This window comes from Electrona antarctica, assembly GCF_951216825.1.
Source record: "Electrona antarctica genome assembly, chromosome: 16".
Classification (NCBI taxonomy): Eukaryota; Metazoa; Chordata; class Actinopteri; order Myctophiformes; family Myctophidae; genus Electrona; species Electrona antarctica.
This window is the reverse complement of record NC_136797.1, coordinates 15,653,111-15,674,443: the sequence shown is the minus strand read 5'-3', so window position 1 is coordinate 15,674,443 and position 21,333 is coordinate 15,653,111. Positions and strand designations below refer to the sequence as shown.

At 44.1% G+C, this 21,333-nt stretch overlaps 1 protein-coding gene across 1 annotated transcript; it reads left to right on the top strand.

The window, feature by feature from the left end:
- Positions 1-4,223: 4,223 nt before the first annotated feature.
- LOC306939316 (AP-4 complex accessory subunit RUSC2) lies at positions 4,224-19,191 on the top strand (the record flags this gene model as incomplete). The annotated part of the gene is made up of 14 exons (XM_079523904.1): positions 4,224-5,366; positions 5,894-5,944; positions 6,647-6,910; positions 9,300-9,311; positions 9,461-9,587; positions 9,881-9,961; positions 10,948-11,721; positions 11,806-12,009; positions 14,333-14,409; positions 15,155-15,329; positions 15,987-16,092; positions 16,767-16,813; positions 16,954-17,632; positions 18,995-19,191. 14 exons carry the CDS (start codon positions 4,224-4,226, stop codon positions 19,122-19,124), a joined length of 3,870 nt encoding a protein of 1,289 aa, XP_079380030.1. The 3' UTR covers positions 19,125-19,191.
- Positions 19,192-21,333: the final 2,142 nt, after the last annotated feature.

Here is a 21,333-nt window from a genome sequence, read left to right as displayed (position 1 = left end):
ATATGACATAAATGTCCAGTGATGGCTGATCTGATCTGGCACAAAATTTGTGTCGTTGGATTCATCAGTCGCTCACATCCCTTTGGTTCAGTCTCTATAATGACTGAGTTATACCTCGTGGTATGGATGGTGTCGTGTGCCGAAAATAGCCGATCTACAAGCTCACAACGCCTTGCGGATGTGGCGTGTGGTGAGCTTGCAGATCATCTATCGTCGGCCCACAACAGTGGCTATAGTCAGCTCTGACCCAGTTGAACTTTTATTTATGAAAATATATCCTCTCTCACTGGCAGTAGATAATTTAATCGCATGCTTTTGTTAATAAGTAGACCTACAGTATGGTTGGTTCCGAGGTTATCTTAACCTTTTTCAACCTGGCGTCCATAGTTTGGGCAAGTCATTATGAGTGAAGATTAGTGAAGGGTGAAAATGGCTGAATTAAAATCACCAAATGTAGGCGTATTAGCTTCATTGTAAAATTGTGTTATATATACTTTCCTTTGGGTCTTTTAGCATGAACAAAATACCATATGTGGATTAATAAACACATTTGTAGCAAGCTCTAATGGATATATAATGGTGCTACTGTACGTTGGGTCCATATACAAACTAGAGGGCAAGTGGACATGCATGACTGTTGCCATTATAGAAGTTTGTTGTGAGTGTTAAGGCTCCCCGGCCTCTTCATAGTCATCTGCAAAAGATTGTTCACCATTTATGACCAAATTAATAGTACAGTTTGACAGTCCTAGACTGATGGATAGTTGCATGTTAGCCTACTAAACTTGAATTGAGGCCCAGAACCTTTGAACAGCCACTCATTTAGACCACCTAAATGAGCTACTTCAGATTTGCAACCTTGTGTCTTCTACATTCAGTCACACACGCACGCACGCACGCACGCACGCACGCACGCACGCACGCACGCACGCACGCACGCACGCACACACACACACACACACACACACACACACACACACACACATCATCATCCATTATCTACAAATCTGGTCTGACTTTAATTACTGTAGTAGCCTTCAGTTCCCTCCAATAATCAATCAAAAAAATCAAATCAAACTTTATTTGTATAGCACATTTACACCAGCCAAGGCTGACCAAAGTGCTGAACAGGGTAAAAAAACAACAACAACAGAACATAGCAATATAAAGTAATGATAAAAGAAAAAGGCAGGAGACATGGAAGAGACAATAACATATAAAACAAGGGAATGCAATAGCACAGAGCAGGAAATCAGAAGACACAGAAGAGAGATCAGGTGAAATTAGCCCTTCGCTAATTCCCAACCCATACGCGCACTATCGTAGCACTAAAGGTTTTCAAAGAGATATACCTGCCACACAAGTAGGATACAAAGGCTGAAAGGCATGCATTTACATTCCAATGGGTGATTGAGGGTCGCGCTCTACCGCAACGGCCAATCGGCTGTGCACTAATAGTTCTCAGGTCTTGTTTTTGTCCTCTCTCTTTTCTCATTGTATGGATTTTGGCCAGGCCAGAAATGGATTTGGACAGGCGGACGCCTGCCCTCGCCTTATTGTAGATACGCCTCTGGCCTGCAGTAGGCTATGCACTGGGCAAATGTGCATGACATTATTTAAATAAACTATAGACATATGAGGAAATGACAGAGGAACCTTTGATGACCACCCGACAGGAATTTTCATGTTGCATGGCAAGACGACGATCATTAGTATTATTGCCATCACCTGGTTGGGTCAGTCGTGTAACTTTCCAGACGTTAAAAGCCGTGTAAATGTTCAAGAACACAGCCATGCAAAATAACATTGACAGCTATGAGGTGGCGAAAGCTTGACCTGCATAGCAACAGTTGCTAAACCATTTGGATTGGCATTGGACAATCGCTTTTTGGGGTGGGATTTAGCGAAGGGCTAATTAAAAGCAAGGGAGAACAGGCAGCATATTCCAGAGCCTGGGGCCCGCAGCCGCAAAAGCACAATCACCCCTGCTCCTCTTACAAGTCGTGAGCTCGACCAGCAGCAGCTTGCAATAAGGTCAGAGAGGTAGGAGGGCGAGAGGCCGTGACGTGTTTTTAAAACAAAAAAAAGCACCTTCAAATCTATTCTAAACTTAACAGGGAGCCAATGGAAAGAGGCCAGAATGTCTTTGATAAAGCAAAACATTGTTTTGTCATTATAGTTTGAAGCATGGCTTGTTCACTAACACATAATACATAAAGAAACATTACTGGTATACATGCATCAAATGTGTGACTGATGTATTTATCTATTTAATCAAAATATATATTTTAATATAAAACAAAAGTTTCATGAATAGGGAAGCACATTTTGTGTGCAAAAAAAGGAGTGTTAATTGAATGTAAAAGTTTTACATTAATTAAGGCAACGTAGAACACTGGGCTGTGCCAGCAGCGGATCTCTGCAGTGGAGCTGCCCTACATGCAGTGCAGAGTCTGCAGAGACAGCCGAGGAAAGCCTGAACCGTTCGTTGTCTGCAGAGACAGCCGAGGAAAGCCTGAATCGTTCGCTGTACGGCGGTGTCGAACGGCCAAAATAGCTTAAAATTTGAATTAAGCGTAATTGTGGATGACGGCTGCTGGCCCAGGCATGCAGGAAGAAGAGGGGAAGAGGGTATTCATGATAATGGTTGCATGTTGTTGGAGGGTAGGCTGTGCTGCTGAAGGCTGGGTGCAGACATTACTGTTGTAGGTCAGGACACTGACTAGATGTGTCCTGTGCTGCGATGGTGGCTATACTTGGGGGACGCAGACTGACTCATTAACTGTTCTGTGCTTTTCCCCCAGTATACCATTGTACTTCTCAGTGGCGTGCACAGATAGACACTAGGTGGTGCTAGAGCACCTTTGCCCTCTGGACAACAATGTGCCCTTTTGAAGATTTATTTAGTATGTGGACCATGGTGACATTGATCAATTCTTGATAAAAAGCTTATATTAATTTTATTAAGTGTTTTTTGACTGGGGGGGTCATATTTTGACAGGAGGAATTGCCTGTCATAATTTGGATGTATTAGGATGTTGATATTCATTCATCATTCATGTCTTTTATATAATAGGGCACTGATATCAACCTTTGTTTTTTGAAAATAAAAGGTGTATCTTGAAGAAAATGTTCGATTTGCATGAATGGGATGTTCAGTATACCATGTGACCCGAAGGCTTAAGCCAATTCAAAACGCAAGCCTTTCACTTCATTCATATATTCACTAGTATCACTACAAGAACGCTAAGGCCAGTTCAGGCGCCATGCGTCAGCACATGGATTCCAGTCCACTCTAGACAACTCCTTGCCAGTTGCCACAGCCAACACTATGCCAGGCTTGCCAGCTGTCCGTCCATCTGCTGCAGTCCTAAGATTTCAACCCCACTCCCCAGCCTCCTTAGAACAACAAACATTTATCTTCTCTTCCCCAACCTGTTCAACAGTTATGAGAATAAAGAAGCCATTGCCCCACACTCTTCACCAAAATATGAACTCTCATAGTTTTTTTTGTTTTTTCCAAAAAATGTAACAGAAATCAAACATAAATGTGAACGCAAGAAAACAAAAATAGTAAATACATAACAAAAACAGAGACAATAAAAGAAATCCAAAGAAAAACAGCTTGACAAACTTCAAAAATACAGCATTTTCCAAACAGTACAAGGCAAGGCAGGGAACAGCAGGAGACATGACTCATAATATACAGCAGATATATAACATTAATTGTCACAAGCCCGGCCTGCATCCAGCCCCTGCTCGCACCCCGAGGAGACAGAAGCTCCGGTGACCCCCAGCCCGCCACCAAGTGACTGGCCAGAGGCCCCCGGATCCCCCGCCCCCCCAGCCCACGGCCGGAAACTCTCATAGTTTTAATTTGGAATAATATCCTATATCCTACTGCATTGTCCAGCTCAGTGGTTCTCAAACCTTTTCATGTCAAGGACTCCAATCAGATGATTCTGAACGCAGCACATTGGGAGCCTGTAGATCTGCTATTTTCGCCAAAGAGATCAGGTTTACTCAGGTCAAGTTTAGGCTACTAAGCATGAAGTGTTTTTACCATTTCATGGTTGGTTAACCAGACACGTTGAACTTTGAATTTGATCTGTGATCGATAATATTTATTGAGCGTTGCATTTCTGTCCCATTCAGGTAGTTCTCCCAATAAAACCACGAAGACGGCTACCAACACCATTATGACACATCGTAAAGTCTAATCAATGATCAGGGCTTCCAGCCTATCAGGGGACACCCTGATAGCGTGCCACTTCCCTGTTCAGCTTTCCGCCTGGCAGCTTCCTATCCAGGCAGGAAGATGCGGCTCGTCGAACAAGCCGGGTCGCCTGTGCACCACGGGCCGCGCCGTCTCCCTGCCGGAGCAGGGCTCGCTCCACAGAGAGCCCGCCTCTTCTAGTAGCCGCAGGAACATTTCCAGCAGCGACGGCAGCCTCAAAGAGGACAGAGTGGAGGAAGAAGGAGCCAGTGACAGCAGTGGCAGGGACAACTCTGCTTCCTCATCGCCGGAGGAGGCGTCGGTGCCACCTACTACACACATCAGCTCCCATCATCACGGGAGGAACGGTAGCTCTGGTGCCAGGGCTTGTCTGCGATCACGCAACTCCTTCTTACCCTGTACCGAGTTAGACGAGGACGAGGAAGATGAAGACAGCGAGGGAGACAACCTGCACAAATACCACGAGGACTCCTCCTTCGTGCTGCACGGGAACTCTAACTGGGCATTGAGCAATGCTTCCAGTCGTTCCAGGACGCCTCGTCGTGCGGACGTGGATGGCGTGTGGGGCAAAGAGGTGGGTCCGTTGGACAGCGGCTGGCTTTCTAACCAAACCGGCCGGCTGGACACGTTCCCATCATGCCAGTGCTTTCTCGTCCGGAGATCACGTGCCATTTTAATGGACTGCGGAGAGCAGGAGTGGGCCAGACTAAATGAGACGAAGAAGGATCACAAGTCTTGCGTCAATGCCGGCCAACACAAATGTTGCTCGGAGATGTTAAACGGGCACACGACAGAGTCTGTCAGTGACTCGTCCAGTAACAGCTCCGACGGCGTCCTGGTGAACTTCTGCACCATCTACAGCAAGAGCAGCAACCCCTCGGTCCCTCGTGACCTCAGCAGCCATGCGATGCAGCTCTCGCCGCCGGCGGATGGATCGGTCTTCCTAAACCTCCGGCCTGTTTCCCAGCAGACTCCCCCCGATACGGACGTCCAAAAAACGGGGGACTGGACGGTCTCCGCTCCCCTGGAAGCAGAGGTGGATATGGGGCCCTCTGCGGCCCGCCAGTCTCCCCCCTTCCGGGGTCTCGACACCAACTGTAACCTGTACCCCCCGGGGCCACTGTCCCAGGTCAGTGGTAAAAGTATACCAATACTGCAATGTAGAAAATAGTCCCGTTACAAGTAAAAGGCCCGGAATTCAACATTTACTTGAGTAAAAGTACAAAAGTAATGGTATATCAACATGTACTTAAAGGAGCAAAAGTAAACGTACTGATTATGCAGAATGTTCCATTTCATGTTTTCAAATGTATACAAATCTTTTGAAAATAGCCCGATATGCAAGCTCACAATGCGTTGCGATGATGCGACGCATTGTGAGCTTGTAGATCGGTATTTTCAAATGGCCGAAATATGTATACTGTATAGGGCTGAAGTGGTTAATGTATAGTTTTGTAATAATAATCCAAATCTACAAAGTAACTTAGTAACTATTGTTTTCACATAAAACATAGTAAAAAGTACAATATTTGTGTCCGAGACGTATAGGAGAAGCATTGGAAATTGGAAATACCCAAGTAAAGTACAAATACCCTCGACATTGCACTTATAGGTAACAGTACTTAATAAGTAAATGTACTTACACCACCGTCCCAGGTTCTGGAGGCGTCGGACCTGAATGCGTGTCTCCAGAGCCAGGCCACGCTGGTACTTATTTAACCCATTTCGGGCGGGAACCCCTTTTGGTGTTTTAACCAGCATTACTAAATTCACCTATCGCTGTGTGTCTGTCCTATTCCGGGTCACCAGTGAAATGCATGTTGGGACGGCTTCCGGGTCACCAGTGAAATGCATGTTGGGACGGACACACTTTTCCGTGTAACAGACCCACACGGGGAAATTCCGTGTAACAGACCCACACGGGGAAAACAACTAGGACGGGGCATGTTGACGTGAACACACGCGCTGTTTCGACACCACACTGAACATCATTTGCTGTTCATATATTCAGAACGGGTAAGGACTAGTTATTATAAACTTTAGCTATTGAAAAATATCAGATCTACAAGCTCATAGCGCGGCACTCGGTGCCACGCTATGAGCTTGTAGATCTGATATTTTTGAAAAATCGTGAAAACGTGGCGCAAACCTTTGAATATATATTCTTTCACAGCGAACGTTTTTAACTCATATGTTTGCTTATGGGGGGTCCCTGGAACAACATATTTTCTTATGGGGGTCGCCCTACACATACATATCATTCTGTGGGTCCTTGACATGAAATAGTTTGAGCACCACTGATATAGAAACATGGGTTTTTCAGAAAATGTGTGAAATCGTCCTCAGGTCTAAATGGGTTAATAAGTAAATGTACTTGTAAAGGTAAATGTACTTACACCACCGTCCCAGGTTCTGTCCTCTTCTCTGGAGGCGTCGGACCTGAATGCCTGTCTCCAGAGCCAGGCCACACTGGCCACGGGCACCAATCAGAAGTACTACAAACTGGTGACGTGTGACCCGCCCTCCCAGTCACCCAGCCCCGCCTGGTCCAGCGTTGTCCCCAGCTGTGCTGATGGACACCCCCCACGAGGCAGCCCCGCCCCCAACCTGCTTCCATCCCACTGTTTGTCTTCCGGTCAAAGGAAAGAGTCACCGCAAAAGCACGAAGTTAAGGTAATGGGATTGTAAAAAACAAAAACATTGATACAAAATCATTATTGTAGATTTGATTGATTGATGTTTTTATTGACGAAAATGCATATGCTGTACATGGACATACTGTATATTTGTCAAAAGGATGAAACACAAAAAATAAAATCACCTCGGGGCACAGGTCTCCACAAGGATAGGAGAGTTTTTGGGAAAAAGTCGAGTGGTATTTCTACCTCAGCCTATAGTGGGAATATACGTGTACCGTTTCAACGCAATCAGACGCTGTGTTAATGACTTGCGTCATTTGTATAAAACTGAAAACTTTGGAAGCCAATCTTGGCCAATCAGGATGGAATATGAGAAATCAAACAGCCCCATCTTTTTTTTGTTAAAGATATTTTTTTTGCGGCTTACGCCTTTTATTGTTTTTTTTTTGAAGGGACAGACAGTAGGCTGACAGGAAACGGGAGAGAGATGGGGGAAGACATGCAGTAAAGGCCGTGTCGGGCTCGGGAGTCGAACCCGCGGCACACTGCGACTGGATTACCAGTCGGGTGCCCAGACGGTTACGCCACCGCCTGGGCAAACAGCCCCATCTTGATCACATGACTATAGAGATCATGTGTACCGATTTGTGTGAGATTTGGATAAAATCTGAAGGATTAATATAAAAAAAAAAATGTTTTGCATTTAGAAGCCAGACTCCTGGTGGCACTATAAAGAGCAGATGTGAACTAGAAAAAGTGCCCTTCTGGGCACAGGTCTCCACCAGGAGGCTAGGAGTGTGTGTGTGATGTTTGGCAAAATGTTTAGGAGCAATATAAGTGTGTGTGTGTGTGAGTGTGTGTGTGTGTGTGTGTGTGTGTGTGTGTGTGTGTGTGTGTGTGTGTGTGTGACGCGGCTTGGCCTGTTGTAGCGCCACCATGAGGCTGATTTGAAAACTGTCAGGTGGCATTTCTTCCAAAGCCTAGTGGGAATATGCATGCACAGTTTCACCACAATCGGACGCTGCGTTGAGTAGTTGTGGCAATTTGTACAAAACGGGTACAAAGCGGGCTACTCCTGCCAATTGTAGCCAATGAGGGTGGATTATGAGATATCAAACAAACCCGTCTTGATCACATGACTATGGAGAGCATGTGTACCGATTTGCGTGAAATTTGGATAAAATCTGAAGGAGTAATATTAGAAAATGTGTTTTACATATGTCGGCCTCCTGGTGGCGCTATAAAGAGCAGATGTGAAAAATTCCACTTTCTTGGCCTCTAGGGAGTTGGCATACAAAGTTATCCACAGATCCGTGCAGTAAGAGGTAAAAACACTTTTCGGCCAGTTATAGTGCCACCATGAGGCTGAGTTGAAAATGTTCATTTGGCATTTCTTCCTCGGCCTAGTGGGAATGTGCGTGCACAATTTCACGGAAATCACACAATGTGTTAATGATTTGCAGCATTTTGTTTGAAACTGAGCACTCCTGCGAACTTTGGAAGCCAATCTTAGCCAATCAGGATGGAGTCTGAGAAATCTGAAAGACCCGCTTCGTTGAATGGCTCTAGAGAGACTGTGTACCAATTTGCGTGATGTTTGGACAAAACCTGTAGGTGTACTGTCCAAAAACTTGTTTTGCACAAATCGGCCTCCTGGTGGCGCTATAACAGGCCGTTCTGGAAAATTTGGGGCAGAGGTTCATCGTTGGCATCCAGGGAGTGTGTATGCAAAATTTGGCATCGACCGGGTTAACGGTGCCGGAGATTAGCTGTGCACAGACGGAAGGATGGACGGACGGACGGACACACACACACACACACACACACACACACACACACGGACGGACGGACGGAGTGCAAAACATACTCTCTCCCCATGCCTTCGGCCTGGTGGAGACAAAAATGCAGGTCAAAGGTTTTCCCATGACCTGTAGGGAGTGTGCATACAAAGTTAGTTATAGGTAAAAACACAAATGGGCCAGTTATAGTGCCACCATGAGGCTGATGTGAAAAATGTCAAGTGGCATTTCTTCCTCTGCCTGCCTAGTGGGAATGTGCATATGCGCACACATCGACCGGGCCAACCGTGCCAGAGATTAGCTGTACACAGATGGACGCACGGACGGACACACGGACGGAGTGCAAAACATACTCTCCCCAAATTGGGCCTGGTGGAGACAATAATAATATTGGTACTGTTACTGTAAATGGAACCTGCTACAACCCAGGTAATTGATTATAATTAGGTCCAGCTGCTATTCAGACAGAGCCAAACGCTAATGTTGCTAAACCTCTTGATATGAATCCACTGACTCAGGGCCCTGTTGTACCCTGATTAAATAGAAGTTACAAAATGAAAGTAAACCAACATCACACAAGCCGAAAGGACGAAGAAGGAAAAAAATGGAAGGCAAAACTAAATCAAATGTGCCAAGGTGAATCACTGTAAACAATTTGTAAAAAAAAAAAAAAAAAAAAGTAGCATGGCACCCTTAATTCACTTAGTACAGTATTTCTGACCTACTCTGGATATTTGTGCTACTCTGCATGTCTGAATATTTCTGTGTTTTTCCTCTACTGGCAGGAAAAAGATGAACAACAAAAGGAAAGCCCCAAAACCTCATCCTCAGCACAGAGCAATACTGTGTTTGACTACGCTCGCTGTGACGCCAGTAAGACCCAGTTTACCAGCCCTGTTGGGAGAGCCTCGTGTAAGTAGGCAGCAGTGTTGATTTCAACCACTAAAACTAAAAACAAAATGTCATTTGTCATTTTACACTTGGTCGCATGCTGAAAATAGCAGATCTGGTAAGCTTGTAGATCGGCTATTTTCAGCAAGTGAACAGTCATTACGACAGCATCAAGGCCCGCCAAAATACATTTCGGTCGACTAAATCAACTGTAGATTTAGTCGACTAAAATCTTATGATATTTAGTCGACTAAAACTAGACTAACACTAAAACATTCCGGGTGACTAAAACTGGGTGCCCATCCCTGTTCTAGGCCAAGGCCCCAGCGTTGTGTCTGCCCAGCCATCTGTAACCCTGGACCAGGATCACTGTGAGGCTGAAGCGGAGGGACGTGGTAAGGCAATACTTTAGAGCAGGCGTTCTCAAACATTCCCATGCCAAGGACCCCCAAATATATCCATTCTGGGCAGGAACACCTTTTGGTGTTTTAACCATTATGTTCTACTTTAGCTATCAAAAAAATAGCAGATCTACAAGCTCATAGCCGTGCTACGAGCTTGTAGGTCTGCTATTTTTGAAAAATCCTGAAAATGTGGTCCAAATGTTTGAATATATTCTTTCAGAGCGAACGTTTTTAACTCAATTCTTTGCTTCTGGGGGGGGGGGGGTTGGAACTACATATTTTCAGATGGGGGTCGGTGGCCAATTACATATATTTTTGGGGCTCCTTGACATGAAATAGTTTGAGCACCACTGACATAGAAACATAGGTTTCTCAGAAAACTGACAGAATTTAGAAGACATTTGTAGAATCGTCCTCAGGTCTAAATGGGATATATATAGCTATAGCCTCTGGCTGTAGCTCCCCTATTGTGAAATTAGCAAAAAAAGAAAATAATGAAATATAGCTCCGTTTATGAACCATGCCCAAAATAGGGATCCCGGGTTGGATGTGGTTAAGCTATAAACTTTGAAGCAAACAATAAGGCAGGCACACATCCACTCACTAAGAACCAGGTGCTGGGCTAAGGTCAGAATCCGAAAATCCCGCCAAAAGTCTGCACACTGGGTCACGCATGCTCCAAAGCTTAAATGTATTGGCTCCTTTACACCAATCAGGTCTGATGAAGCACAATCTGAGAACCCATCGTCAACAAATAAAGGAAAAACAGAATGAATGAGAATGAGACAGACTAGATGAAGCATGGCTCCGTGTGCAGACTTTATTCTTTTTTTGTAAAACTATAAAATTTGACAACTAAACTTTGTAGGTGACCGAGAAGGAATAGGACAGTATGTACGGTAGAAGAATAGTTTTGTGAGAATGTGTATGTTTTATTCATATTTCTCCTCTCTTCCCCTGCCTATACTCACCACCAGGAACATGTCCGTCGGCTACTCCAGTGGTGCGCTACAGCAAAGCCCAGAGGCCCACTTCGTTGCCCATCCGGCCCTGTGTGCTGCTAACCCCGCCAGACAAACCTCCGCAGGCTCAGCTGGGCTCTCTTCTCGATCAATATATGAGCCAGAGGGGTACTAGCAAGCCTGGCAGCAGCCAACTGGGGTGCAAGGGCAAGGGCAAAGGCAGCGGAATGTCTACCTACCTCCAGCCATCGCCTCTGGGCACCCACGGGCCCATCCTGCTGGAGGCACCGTCCAGCTCCGACACCTGTTCCACCTGCATGTCCAGTCCAGAGTGCTCCAGTCACTGGAACACGTGGAGCCACACAAGTACAGACCAAGGACAGAGCAGCCCGTGTGGATCGCAGATCAGCTTAACTCACTCCAGCCCGAAGCCAAAAGTGGGTCAGACGCATGCATGCCGGGACAACACGAGCACGCGCTCGGGAACGACTCAACCCAGCGATGTTTTAAAGTCGTTAAGTTTTAAACCAAGCCACACTTCAACAGCTTCGGCCCCAAATCAGCCCCGCCTCGTGCCAGTTGCTACCTGCCAAGACCTTATTAATCTCGTCCCTGAAGAAGAGACCCATGCCAGCACAGAACCAAAAAAACATCACACTCCAACACACATCCGTAGTTCTTCCTACCATGCGGCGCTGTCTCAATCGCCATCTCCGGCAGATGCTAGTCCCAGCCGTGTTCCAACCCTGCTGTTGTCCCTCTGTCCGCCCATTACTCCACAGCCCCAAAGTAAGACCCCACGATGTCCATCAGTAGCACAGACAACGCAGTCTCATTTATTCCAAGACAAATTGACAGCCTCTTTGTCCCTAGCGAGCCCTCTCTCCGAATTGACCATCTCTGGGCTGCAGCCACAGCAGAGGCAGGACTTTTGGGGGCCCGGTACTACAGACCAGAGGCAGTGTCAGCAGCAGCAACGCGAGTCTTTAATCCTGAGTGACAGGCCGCCAGTGGAGTTCTGCCTTTCGCCCGATGCTTCTTATGACTCACTATCGCTCAGCCACCTTCAGAGGAGAGGTGAGAGTCAGCCGATGTCTGCGGCAGGGCTAAATATAACGAAGTGAATGAAATTATGATTTTATTAATTTTTTTAATTAATGTTTTTTGACAGCAAATTTAGATTTCGTTTTAGTCATAGTCTGTTAAGTTTTAGTCATATTTCAGTCATCTGAATAGTTTTTTTTACTAGTTTTAGTTGACTTCTTCTTTTCCTTTCGGCCGTTCCATTCAGGGGTCGCCACGGCGAAATCATCTGCCTCCATCTCACCCTGTCCTCTGCCTCCTCTTCTCTCACACCAACTAACTTAATGTCCTCTTTCACTGCATCCAAAGCCTTCTCTTCATGGATGTAGTGAAAGTCTCTTAGTTTCAGTCGACTAAATGTCATAAAAAGTTTTGTCGATATGCATGAGCTCTATAGTCAATCATAAACAACAAGGTAGATAGAGGGAACGTTGGATAGCAGGTGAACAATACATCTAGCATCTCATCATCTGTCTAACAACATGCTACCTATATCACATTCTTAAAGGAGCATTCAGTGATTTGGGTGATTTGGAGAACCACCCAGTCCGCCCCGGTAACAAAATGTGCACATGCACGCTCTACAGTGGGGGGAAGTGCAACAGGCCAACAGCATGTGCACCCCACTCGATCATGATTGGAGGAAGGCCCCTCTCATCCTGATTGGATGAAGGCTTTGCCACCCGCCACCAAAACTGAAACTAGGGTTTTTTGACCCCAGGGGCTCACTGGGGACAGGGAGGAACTCCTTATATGGTCAGCACACTCTATAGTAGGGAGGATTATCCAGAAAAAAAGAAAAAATAAGTGATATTTGAATTAAGTCAAATCACTGAATATATACCTTTAACGTTTTGTGGACGACAACATGTTAAAGAACAAGAATGACATTTTGTATCAAAAGGATGGGAGTCATGGAAGCCTTCCACTGTGGCAGTGCAGTGATGTGAGATGTTATAAAGAGCCAGCAGTAAGGAAGAACTCAGAGTACTGTAGCAATGCCTTCAATACCCCGAAGGGTCTTTCTCTCAAACATGACCTATTTTTAACTCTGCCTGAACGTGATTGGCTGAGCCTTCTTCTGCTCTCTAGCCTATGTGAGAGGAGTGCCTGTAAGCTCCAACAACCACAGAGAGTGGAGAGAGATGGGGGTTGATGATGATGATGATGGGGGTGAGGTTGGGGAGGGGGGGGTTACGGTATACGGGGGTACATTGCAATGGTTACAGTGCTGATGATTTATGATACACATAATAATGTTATTTCAGACCAGAGCCATGATATGGGGGGAAATGAATGAGCTAAATAGTCTATTTATTTACTGTGGGCAGTCGCTGATGCCCTTTTCAGCAATGTGCCCTTTTGAAAAAATATGTATGTAGACCATGGTGACATTGCTCAATTCTTGATAAAAAGCTTCTAATATATTATTTAGGCCACAAAATCTATAAATCTCACACTATTAAGGCAACCGGCCGGTTCCACGCGCTGCACAAGGTGCCCCTTTTTCACTTGAGCACCTGCCCCTCTAAATGTCTGAGCACGCCACTGATGAGGCGAGTGCAGCGAGCAGCAGCGAGCGGCGGGGTGCAGCATGCAGCACCATAGGCAACAGCTCTCACTATGCATAAAGAATTTACCATGACATTTTGCAGGGAAGGTGGAGGCGGTGTGAGATGATGGGGAAGGAGAGTTAGTAGGGCATGGCAGTTCATATAGATCATGCACACTGCTGCACGCTATAGCTGCAGAGAACTGTTTTGCATCAAGCAAGATGAAAAGTAATCACTTAGTGTTCCATATTTCATATTCGGGTGCTGTATGTATGTATGGCGACACCAAGTATTGTCATTTTTTATTATATTTCTTGAAATGTAATGAAAATGTTTGATTTATTTTTATATTATATAAAAGAAAACACATATATCAATATCATTCCATTTAACGTTACACAAAGCTCGGGCCAATCAGTTAAGCCGACGACAGGTCAGCTTAACATTTAGAATTTGTGCGTCTTTCTCAGACCCCCGCGGACCGTTGGTCCGTCTGTCCTAATTGTCGTTCAATGCACACCCCGGGGGTCATAATAGCATATGAGACACACACACGGCAAGTTTGAGAACGTTCGGTCGGACACTCCGAGTTACGCCAACCACAGTGTGACACACAGACAGAGATTTGGTAAATTATAGTATAGAACTATAGATAGTGATTTATTGTCCCCATATAGGGACGTCAGGTATAACTATGATAATGCATTGCATTCTGGCTTATTTCTGCCTATACCCAAACCTCCTTTCTATCCATGGTCTTCTAGGCTTGTTGAGATCTGTGAGCATGGCAGTGGATCTGATCATGGCTCATTTTGGCAGCAGCAGAGACCCTGAGGACAAGGTATGGCATGGCATGATGAGACCCTGAGGACAAGGTATGGCATGGCATGATGAGACCCTGAGGACAAGGTATGGCATGGCATGATGAGACCCTGAGGACAAGGTATGGCATGGCATGGACCAGCCAAACGCTGGCGTTCATCTGGTTACGCCCTGTTTTTGTACTTTCAACATTTTTTTCAAAATAGCAAAAAAACATCTGAAAAAAAAGCTGCAAGCTTATATTTTTTTATATAACTTCCGCTATATAAAAAAATAGGGATGCACGATATAATCGGTAGCATAATCGGAATCGGCCATAAAAATGCCATATCGGTCTCAAAATAATACAGATTATTTCATCGGTTTTCAGCAGAAAAAAATAAATGAAATTCATCAATGAGTTCAATATAAATCAAAAGTTTCTAGTACCTCTTGTCTAGAACAAAAGCCAAATCAAATATGATGTAATATCTTTTTACGTTGTGAAAACAGACACTTGGTAGTGTATAGGCTATTTATTGATGTATTGAATTCTTTATTCACAGGCTTTGGGCCAAGCCCCTATAGGGCCTAGGCTTGTTTCCATTGTGGTCCTCTGTATAATATCGGAATCGGTCAGAATCGGTATCGGCAGATATGACCTTGTCATAATTGCATAATCGTGCACCCCTTAAAAAAAATAATTGGCCTATAATGACATGCCCAAAATAGGGAGGCCAGGTTGAAAGTGGTTAATCAAAAGCCCTGAATGTATCATCCCACAGATGCGTCTGGGCAACAGCTCCTGGAGTCCCACCATCGCTGGTCTGGTCCTAGAACACTTGTGCCCAACGGTCCAGAACATTCTAGAGGACGGACTCAGGGATCACAAGCTGGACGTCATCATTGGTCAGCGTCGTAACCACGCTTGGAGCGTAGTGGAAGTCTCGACTCAGACAGGTTTATATTTAGGGTTTATACACTTTTGAAAGGTTCTATATAAATAAAGTTGTATTATAGAAGATGATTTTGTGTCCATGATTAATCCATTTAGACCTGAGGATGATTCTTAAAAAAAAAAAAAAAAAGGCTTCTAAATCATAACAGTTTTCTGAAAAACCTGTTTCTATGTCAGATGTGCTCAACCTTTTTCATGTCAAGGACCCCCAGAAGTATCTGTATTTGGCTGTGGACCCCCCCCCCCCCCCCCCCCTAGAAGCAAAGATTCTACAAGCTCTTTCCTGTCTACAAGCTCGTAGCGCGGCACTCTACGAGCTTGTAGATCTGCTTTTTTTCAACAAAAAAAAATCAATAGCTACACCAAAAGGGGTTCGATCCCACCCTGAATGGGTTGGCAATTCCCAGCCTCTGCCTCAGCCAATTGATTGCCATGGCAACAGGCAGATACAGAGATCTCCATATACAGTATGGGCACAAAAGGGACACAGACAGATAGTTAAAACGGTTGCTATGACAAGTTGACAACGGGTATTATTAGGTTCCCAAGTTGCATCGTTCTCAAGTAGGCCGGTGGCCGACGGGCACGTACAGGTCTAGTGGGATTAACGCACTGATACGTTATTGCTTCAAATGTCTTTATCTTTGTACAATCTCTAGGTTCATGTGCACGAGTCCTCAGCAGCCTGGTCTCCAAAATCAATCAGTGTTCCCAGCTCACAGACTACTCTATACGGCTACGAGCCTTCATCATGGGCCTGCTGAAGTGAGTACTGATCAAAATACCAAACAATTATAGCCATAATAAACGTATCATTTGTATATATACCACAACAAATAAGAATGTCATGTAAAATATTTTATAATGTTTACAAAAATTGATTTAAAGTGGTGATTTAAAAGTTATCTTTGCAATGCTATAGCTTCTCTCAGCCTTGTGTCCTGATGGCAAAACTGTATATGTTATAAAATGTTCATATGTACAGTCTGCGAATAAATATATGTGGTTTTGTCATCAGGACCCCAAGGATTAGTAATGAGTAGTGTGGGAAGCATAGCAGTTTGAGCATTTGCATTTTTATACACATTATTTTACGTGTCACCCTCCATTATTATAATAAGTTAAAAAAAAGTGTAACGCATATTTAGTGTGTAGTGTGTCAGTGTATGCAGTGTGTAAAGCTGGCATAGACATTTTAAAACAACATTAGCATCTTCCCATGGTTACTGTAGGATATATAATTATGTTGCAGCCAGAGGTAAATATACACAATAGCATATACACAATATAAATAAATGAGAGAGTAAGAGCTGAACAAGCCTAGTTAAACATGAACAGTCCATAGAATATTGAAGGATATTATTAATGCATTTGCTGTGTGTAGAGGCATTGTGACTCAATCATCACTTTAATGTACATTCTCCTGCTCTCTCTTTTAGCCTGAGAGCTTTAGAATACTGGTTATGTCACCTTCAGAGCCAAAAAGGTATTTGAGTAGTCATTTATATATTGTATATTTCACTATTCAAAAATTATCATAGTTTCTCTAAATACATACATACATACATGTACATGATTTGACTTTTTGCACATAATGCATGCACTTCCTTCCTTCCCTCTCCCCAGATGTGGTCACAACACACTACCATTCTTGGGGTTTCCTGCCCATGTCTCAGGGGCAAAGCCAGCCATTATTCCAGGAGCTGCTACTTCTGCTGCAGCCGCTCTCAATGTTGCCCTTTGACCTGAACCTGCTGCTAGAGCCCCGCCTGTTATACAGCAGACAGCTGTGCTCTGAGGAGTACGGCGTTCCTCCTTGCTCCACCTTTCTAATGACCAGCTGGCCTCTGCTACAGGCCGACAAAAAGGCCGGAGCTAATGAGAGCTCGGTGCGAACTGGGTCGCCTCACCAAGTTCAGCATCTCCAAGCGTCGTCCCAGAAGCCGTGGTGCCACCGGCCTCAAGTGGAGGAGAATCGCGCAACAGAAGTGCCTAACAGGGATCGATGGTCGGCTCGTAGTCCCGAATGGTGGCAGGGACAGCCTGCCTTCGCGGACGGGGTGGTCGAAGGGGAGGACCTTTGCCAGAATTCTACGGACATGCGTCCTTCATTTCGGCGAGGTGGAGATGAGAGACGAGAACAGGGGGATAGTCCCACGGTGACACCACCGGGGGCTGAGGTCCAGGATGAGAGTCCCTCACAGGGCAGATTGCGCTGGGCCAAGCTGTTTGGAGCAGCCATGGATCCGTCCACCAGGACACACGGGGTGTCAGGCAGCATCAGTGGGACGCAGCAGCCCAGAAGGTGAGCACTATCAGTGACGTAACTACATTTTCTTTATAGATATATGCGGTGACACGTTTTTATTCAGAAATATTTTTATACAGTGTTTCCCCTAGCCAGAAGCACATAGTGTGGGAGGGAGCTTTCACCCATGCATGCTTTGCTCGTGCAGCACGTGTGTTCAGTTTCATCACCCCATAGCACAGCAAATGGGGTTTAACCCGATTTCCCGAACTTTCCTTTTCGCTTGATACCGTTTCTTCGAGACGGCATACACGCACAATCTATATACCAAATGAAAGCTCGAATTAGATCGTAGATTACACACACTTTGACATTTAAAAAATGTCAGTTGTGACTCAATGAAAAGATGAGTGGTCATGGGCGTGTTGGCACGCTTTCCCCTAAATGGCTATTTTGGTCACACACATTTGGGAAGGCGCATAGTGGAGTTTTTAAACATTTTAGTCTAGTTTTTATTTGTTGACAAAATTGTCAATATACTGTATTTATTTAGTCTTGGTTTTAGTCATCATGGCTTAGTTTTCATTTGGTTTCCATTTAGTTTTCGTCAGGGGAAAAAAGGTAGTCGACGAACATTTTTCATCTTAGTATTAGTCGACGAAATCAACACTGCTGGGGAGGAACATTCCGGGAGGAAAAACGGGCAAGCGTATAATTTTTTTCTTTTTTTAAAGATATTTTTTTGGCGGCTTACGCCTTTTATTGGTTTTTGAAGGGACAGACAGTAGGCTGACAGGAAACGGGAGAGAGATGGGGGAAGACATGCAGTAAAGGCCGTGTCGGGCTCGGGAGTCGAACCCGCGGCACACTGCGACTGGATTACCAGTCGGGTGCCCAGACGGTTACGCCACCGCCTGGGCCAAGCGTATAATTGTACCAATATAAATAGCTTCTCGTTCCTCTGGAGAAACTGACTTATCTCCTCCGTGATAACATGGAAGGGTTCACAAAGGTATGGGAACCAGTCTTAGATACAGTGGACTCTTCTAGACTGCGCTTCAATGTACCTTATTGAACGGTAGTGAATAACAAAGACTCTGGTGACCTGTAATGTAATCATGTCAAGACTGGTGTACTCGTTTTGTCTTTTTTTTTGTTGTGTTTGTTTGTTTTTTGTCTGTGCATTGTAATGTCCGTATTGTGGTTCTTGTTGTTTTCCTATGCTATGTTGAAAAAAGAAAAATGTGTGGTTCTATATACATTGAATTGTGATTGAACAGTTGTGAAATCTCAGAGCCTCAATAAAAATACATTGAAAAAAATGAAAAAAATAAATAGCTTCTCTGTCGCACTCTCTCTGTACCTGTACTCTCTCTGTACCTGTACTCTCTCACCTGTACTCTCTCTGTACCTGTATAGGCGACCCTCAGAGTGGCTGCAGCTGAACAGGTCCCAACTGGGACTGTTGGCCCAATCTGTGTGCTCCGTGATGGAGCTGATGACTTGGACAGAAACGTCTAGGACCACAACACAGAACACACCAGCCTGAAACCTTCTTAGACGGAAGATAGAGGAAGACTTACATACACTTTACCAAAAAATGTATAGAAAAGTTTAAAAATGTGCACGATCATTAGTCCATGTTACTTTAAAGCCCTGGTTCCCAAACAGTGGGTCAGGAGGACACATTTGTGAGTCGTGGACACATTTTTATTTATTTATTATTTGTTTTGTTTCCCCACATTTAGTTTTTAATTATTATTATTTCACAACACTATCAAGAAGCATTCCCAATAAAGCAATAGCCTAATAATAATAATAATAATAATACTAATACTAATAATACTAATAATAATACTACTACTACTAGTAATAATAATAATAATAATAATAATCTATTAAAAATAAATTCAAAGATTTTTTCAGTAATCTCATGGTGCACAAACAATAGAATTGTCATGAGAACTGCTGAGCATGAGTGGTAAGATTTTGCTGTGTCGTGCAACGAGCTCTCTGGACGAATACGATACTTAAATGATTATGTTGTGGGTTACGCTGCTGTCTTCTGCATTTACCCTGTGTATACATTTCAATCAAATGATGTCACTGAAAATGCACTTGCCTTAGGACTTCCTAGTACCATTCTTGTTGTACAAAACAATCCATGTCCTGTATCTATAGATTCCCCTCTTCTGCTGTACTTTCTCATTTGAAGTGATGTTGAACTTTTGGAAGCTTGGGTTGTATACAGCAGGGGTTCTCAACCTGGGGGTTGACATGGCCAAAGCATCTCCGTGGGTTCCCAGCCAAAAACGTTGAGAACCACTGCTGGCCAGTAGTACCTATATCCATGAACATTCTCTCACATGTTTATGATGAAACAGGTCTCAAAATAGCACTTGTAGCATATAAAGTAAACAAACAAGATTGAAGTAGATTTTGCAAATACAGTATAGAAAGGAAATAGCTAGGAATTTGTGTTACTACTATTTCTGTGATTGTATTCATCCACCCTCTTAACGTCACAGAATCCAACGGGTCACAGATTTAGTTGTTGCACAAGGAGCAACTGATAAAGATGGCAGACAATATTTGCACTTTTAATCAGGGACAGGTACACATATTATAACAATACAACACAAAAGTAGCCTTGCCGAGCCATGAGGCCCATAGGGCAGGAGCCTATCCCCTGTTTCTGTGGCGTGAGGCAGCTTGATGTACAAGTGTACACCCCCTGGACATGACTCTAGTATGTCACAGGGACTTACCCACAATCCAACCCTTGATGCTGAGTGTCAAGCAGGGAGACACTGGGTCCCATTTTTTAGAGTATTTGGTATGACCCGGCCGGGGATTGAACCCCGACCTCCCAGTCTCAGGGAGGACACTCTAACCACAAGGCCACTGAGCTGGTACAATACAACACAAGGTTCTATTAAAGATGAAGATCACTCTTGCAAACAAACAATAATTCTTGGAAGTACCCAAATAATGCCCTTCACCACCTTCATGTAGCAAACTAAATTCTAGCCACCTGTTTTGATCTGCTGTAATTCCAAGCATGGCTAAATGTATGTGCATGAGAAAATGGAAAACATTGCAGCCAGGTGCTGAACGTATTTGCTACAGTAGAGGCTCCAAATCCACTTTCCCAAATTCCTCTTTGACGCTTTTATGAAAGAATACAAATAGAATAGTTGGCTTTATTTATTTTTTTGCAGGTGAATTTTAAATGTGTGGAATTGTTAGGACTGTACAGTACATGTATGTCTCTCTGTGAGGTGTGTGACGTTGCACAAATATAAGCCATCATGTGGTCGTTTCAGGAATATAGACTGTCAGGTACATTTTGATAGAAGAACAGTAATAAGCTAGAATGGGGACTGATAAATTGTCTTGTCTTGTCATTCATTCGATGAGGATTTTCAGTGTCCTGCAATAAACTAAACGAAGTGAAATTATAACTATATAATTATAATAATAATATAACTTAACTTTACTACAATATGTTTTTTTTTCCCTCAACGTTTGGATGCATCCTCTAGTGAGTCCCGAGTGGCCTAAATAAAGATTGCGTTGTCTATAGCCTATGTCTGATTGTCTTTTCTGTATTGTGGAGTCTTCTGTAAGCATACATGGTCGTTATACTCACAGAATTCTACAGAAATCTCACAATAAATCATACGAACCCAATAGAATGTCAACACTGCTATATATTTGATCAAATTATTTTGAATCCAGTGCTTATTCATGATAAG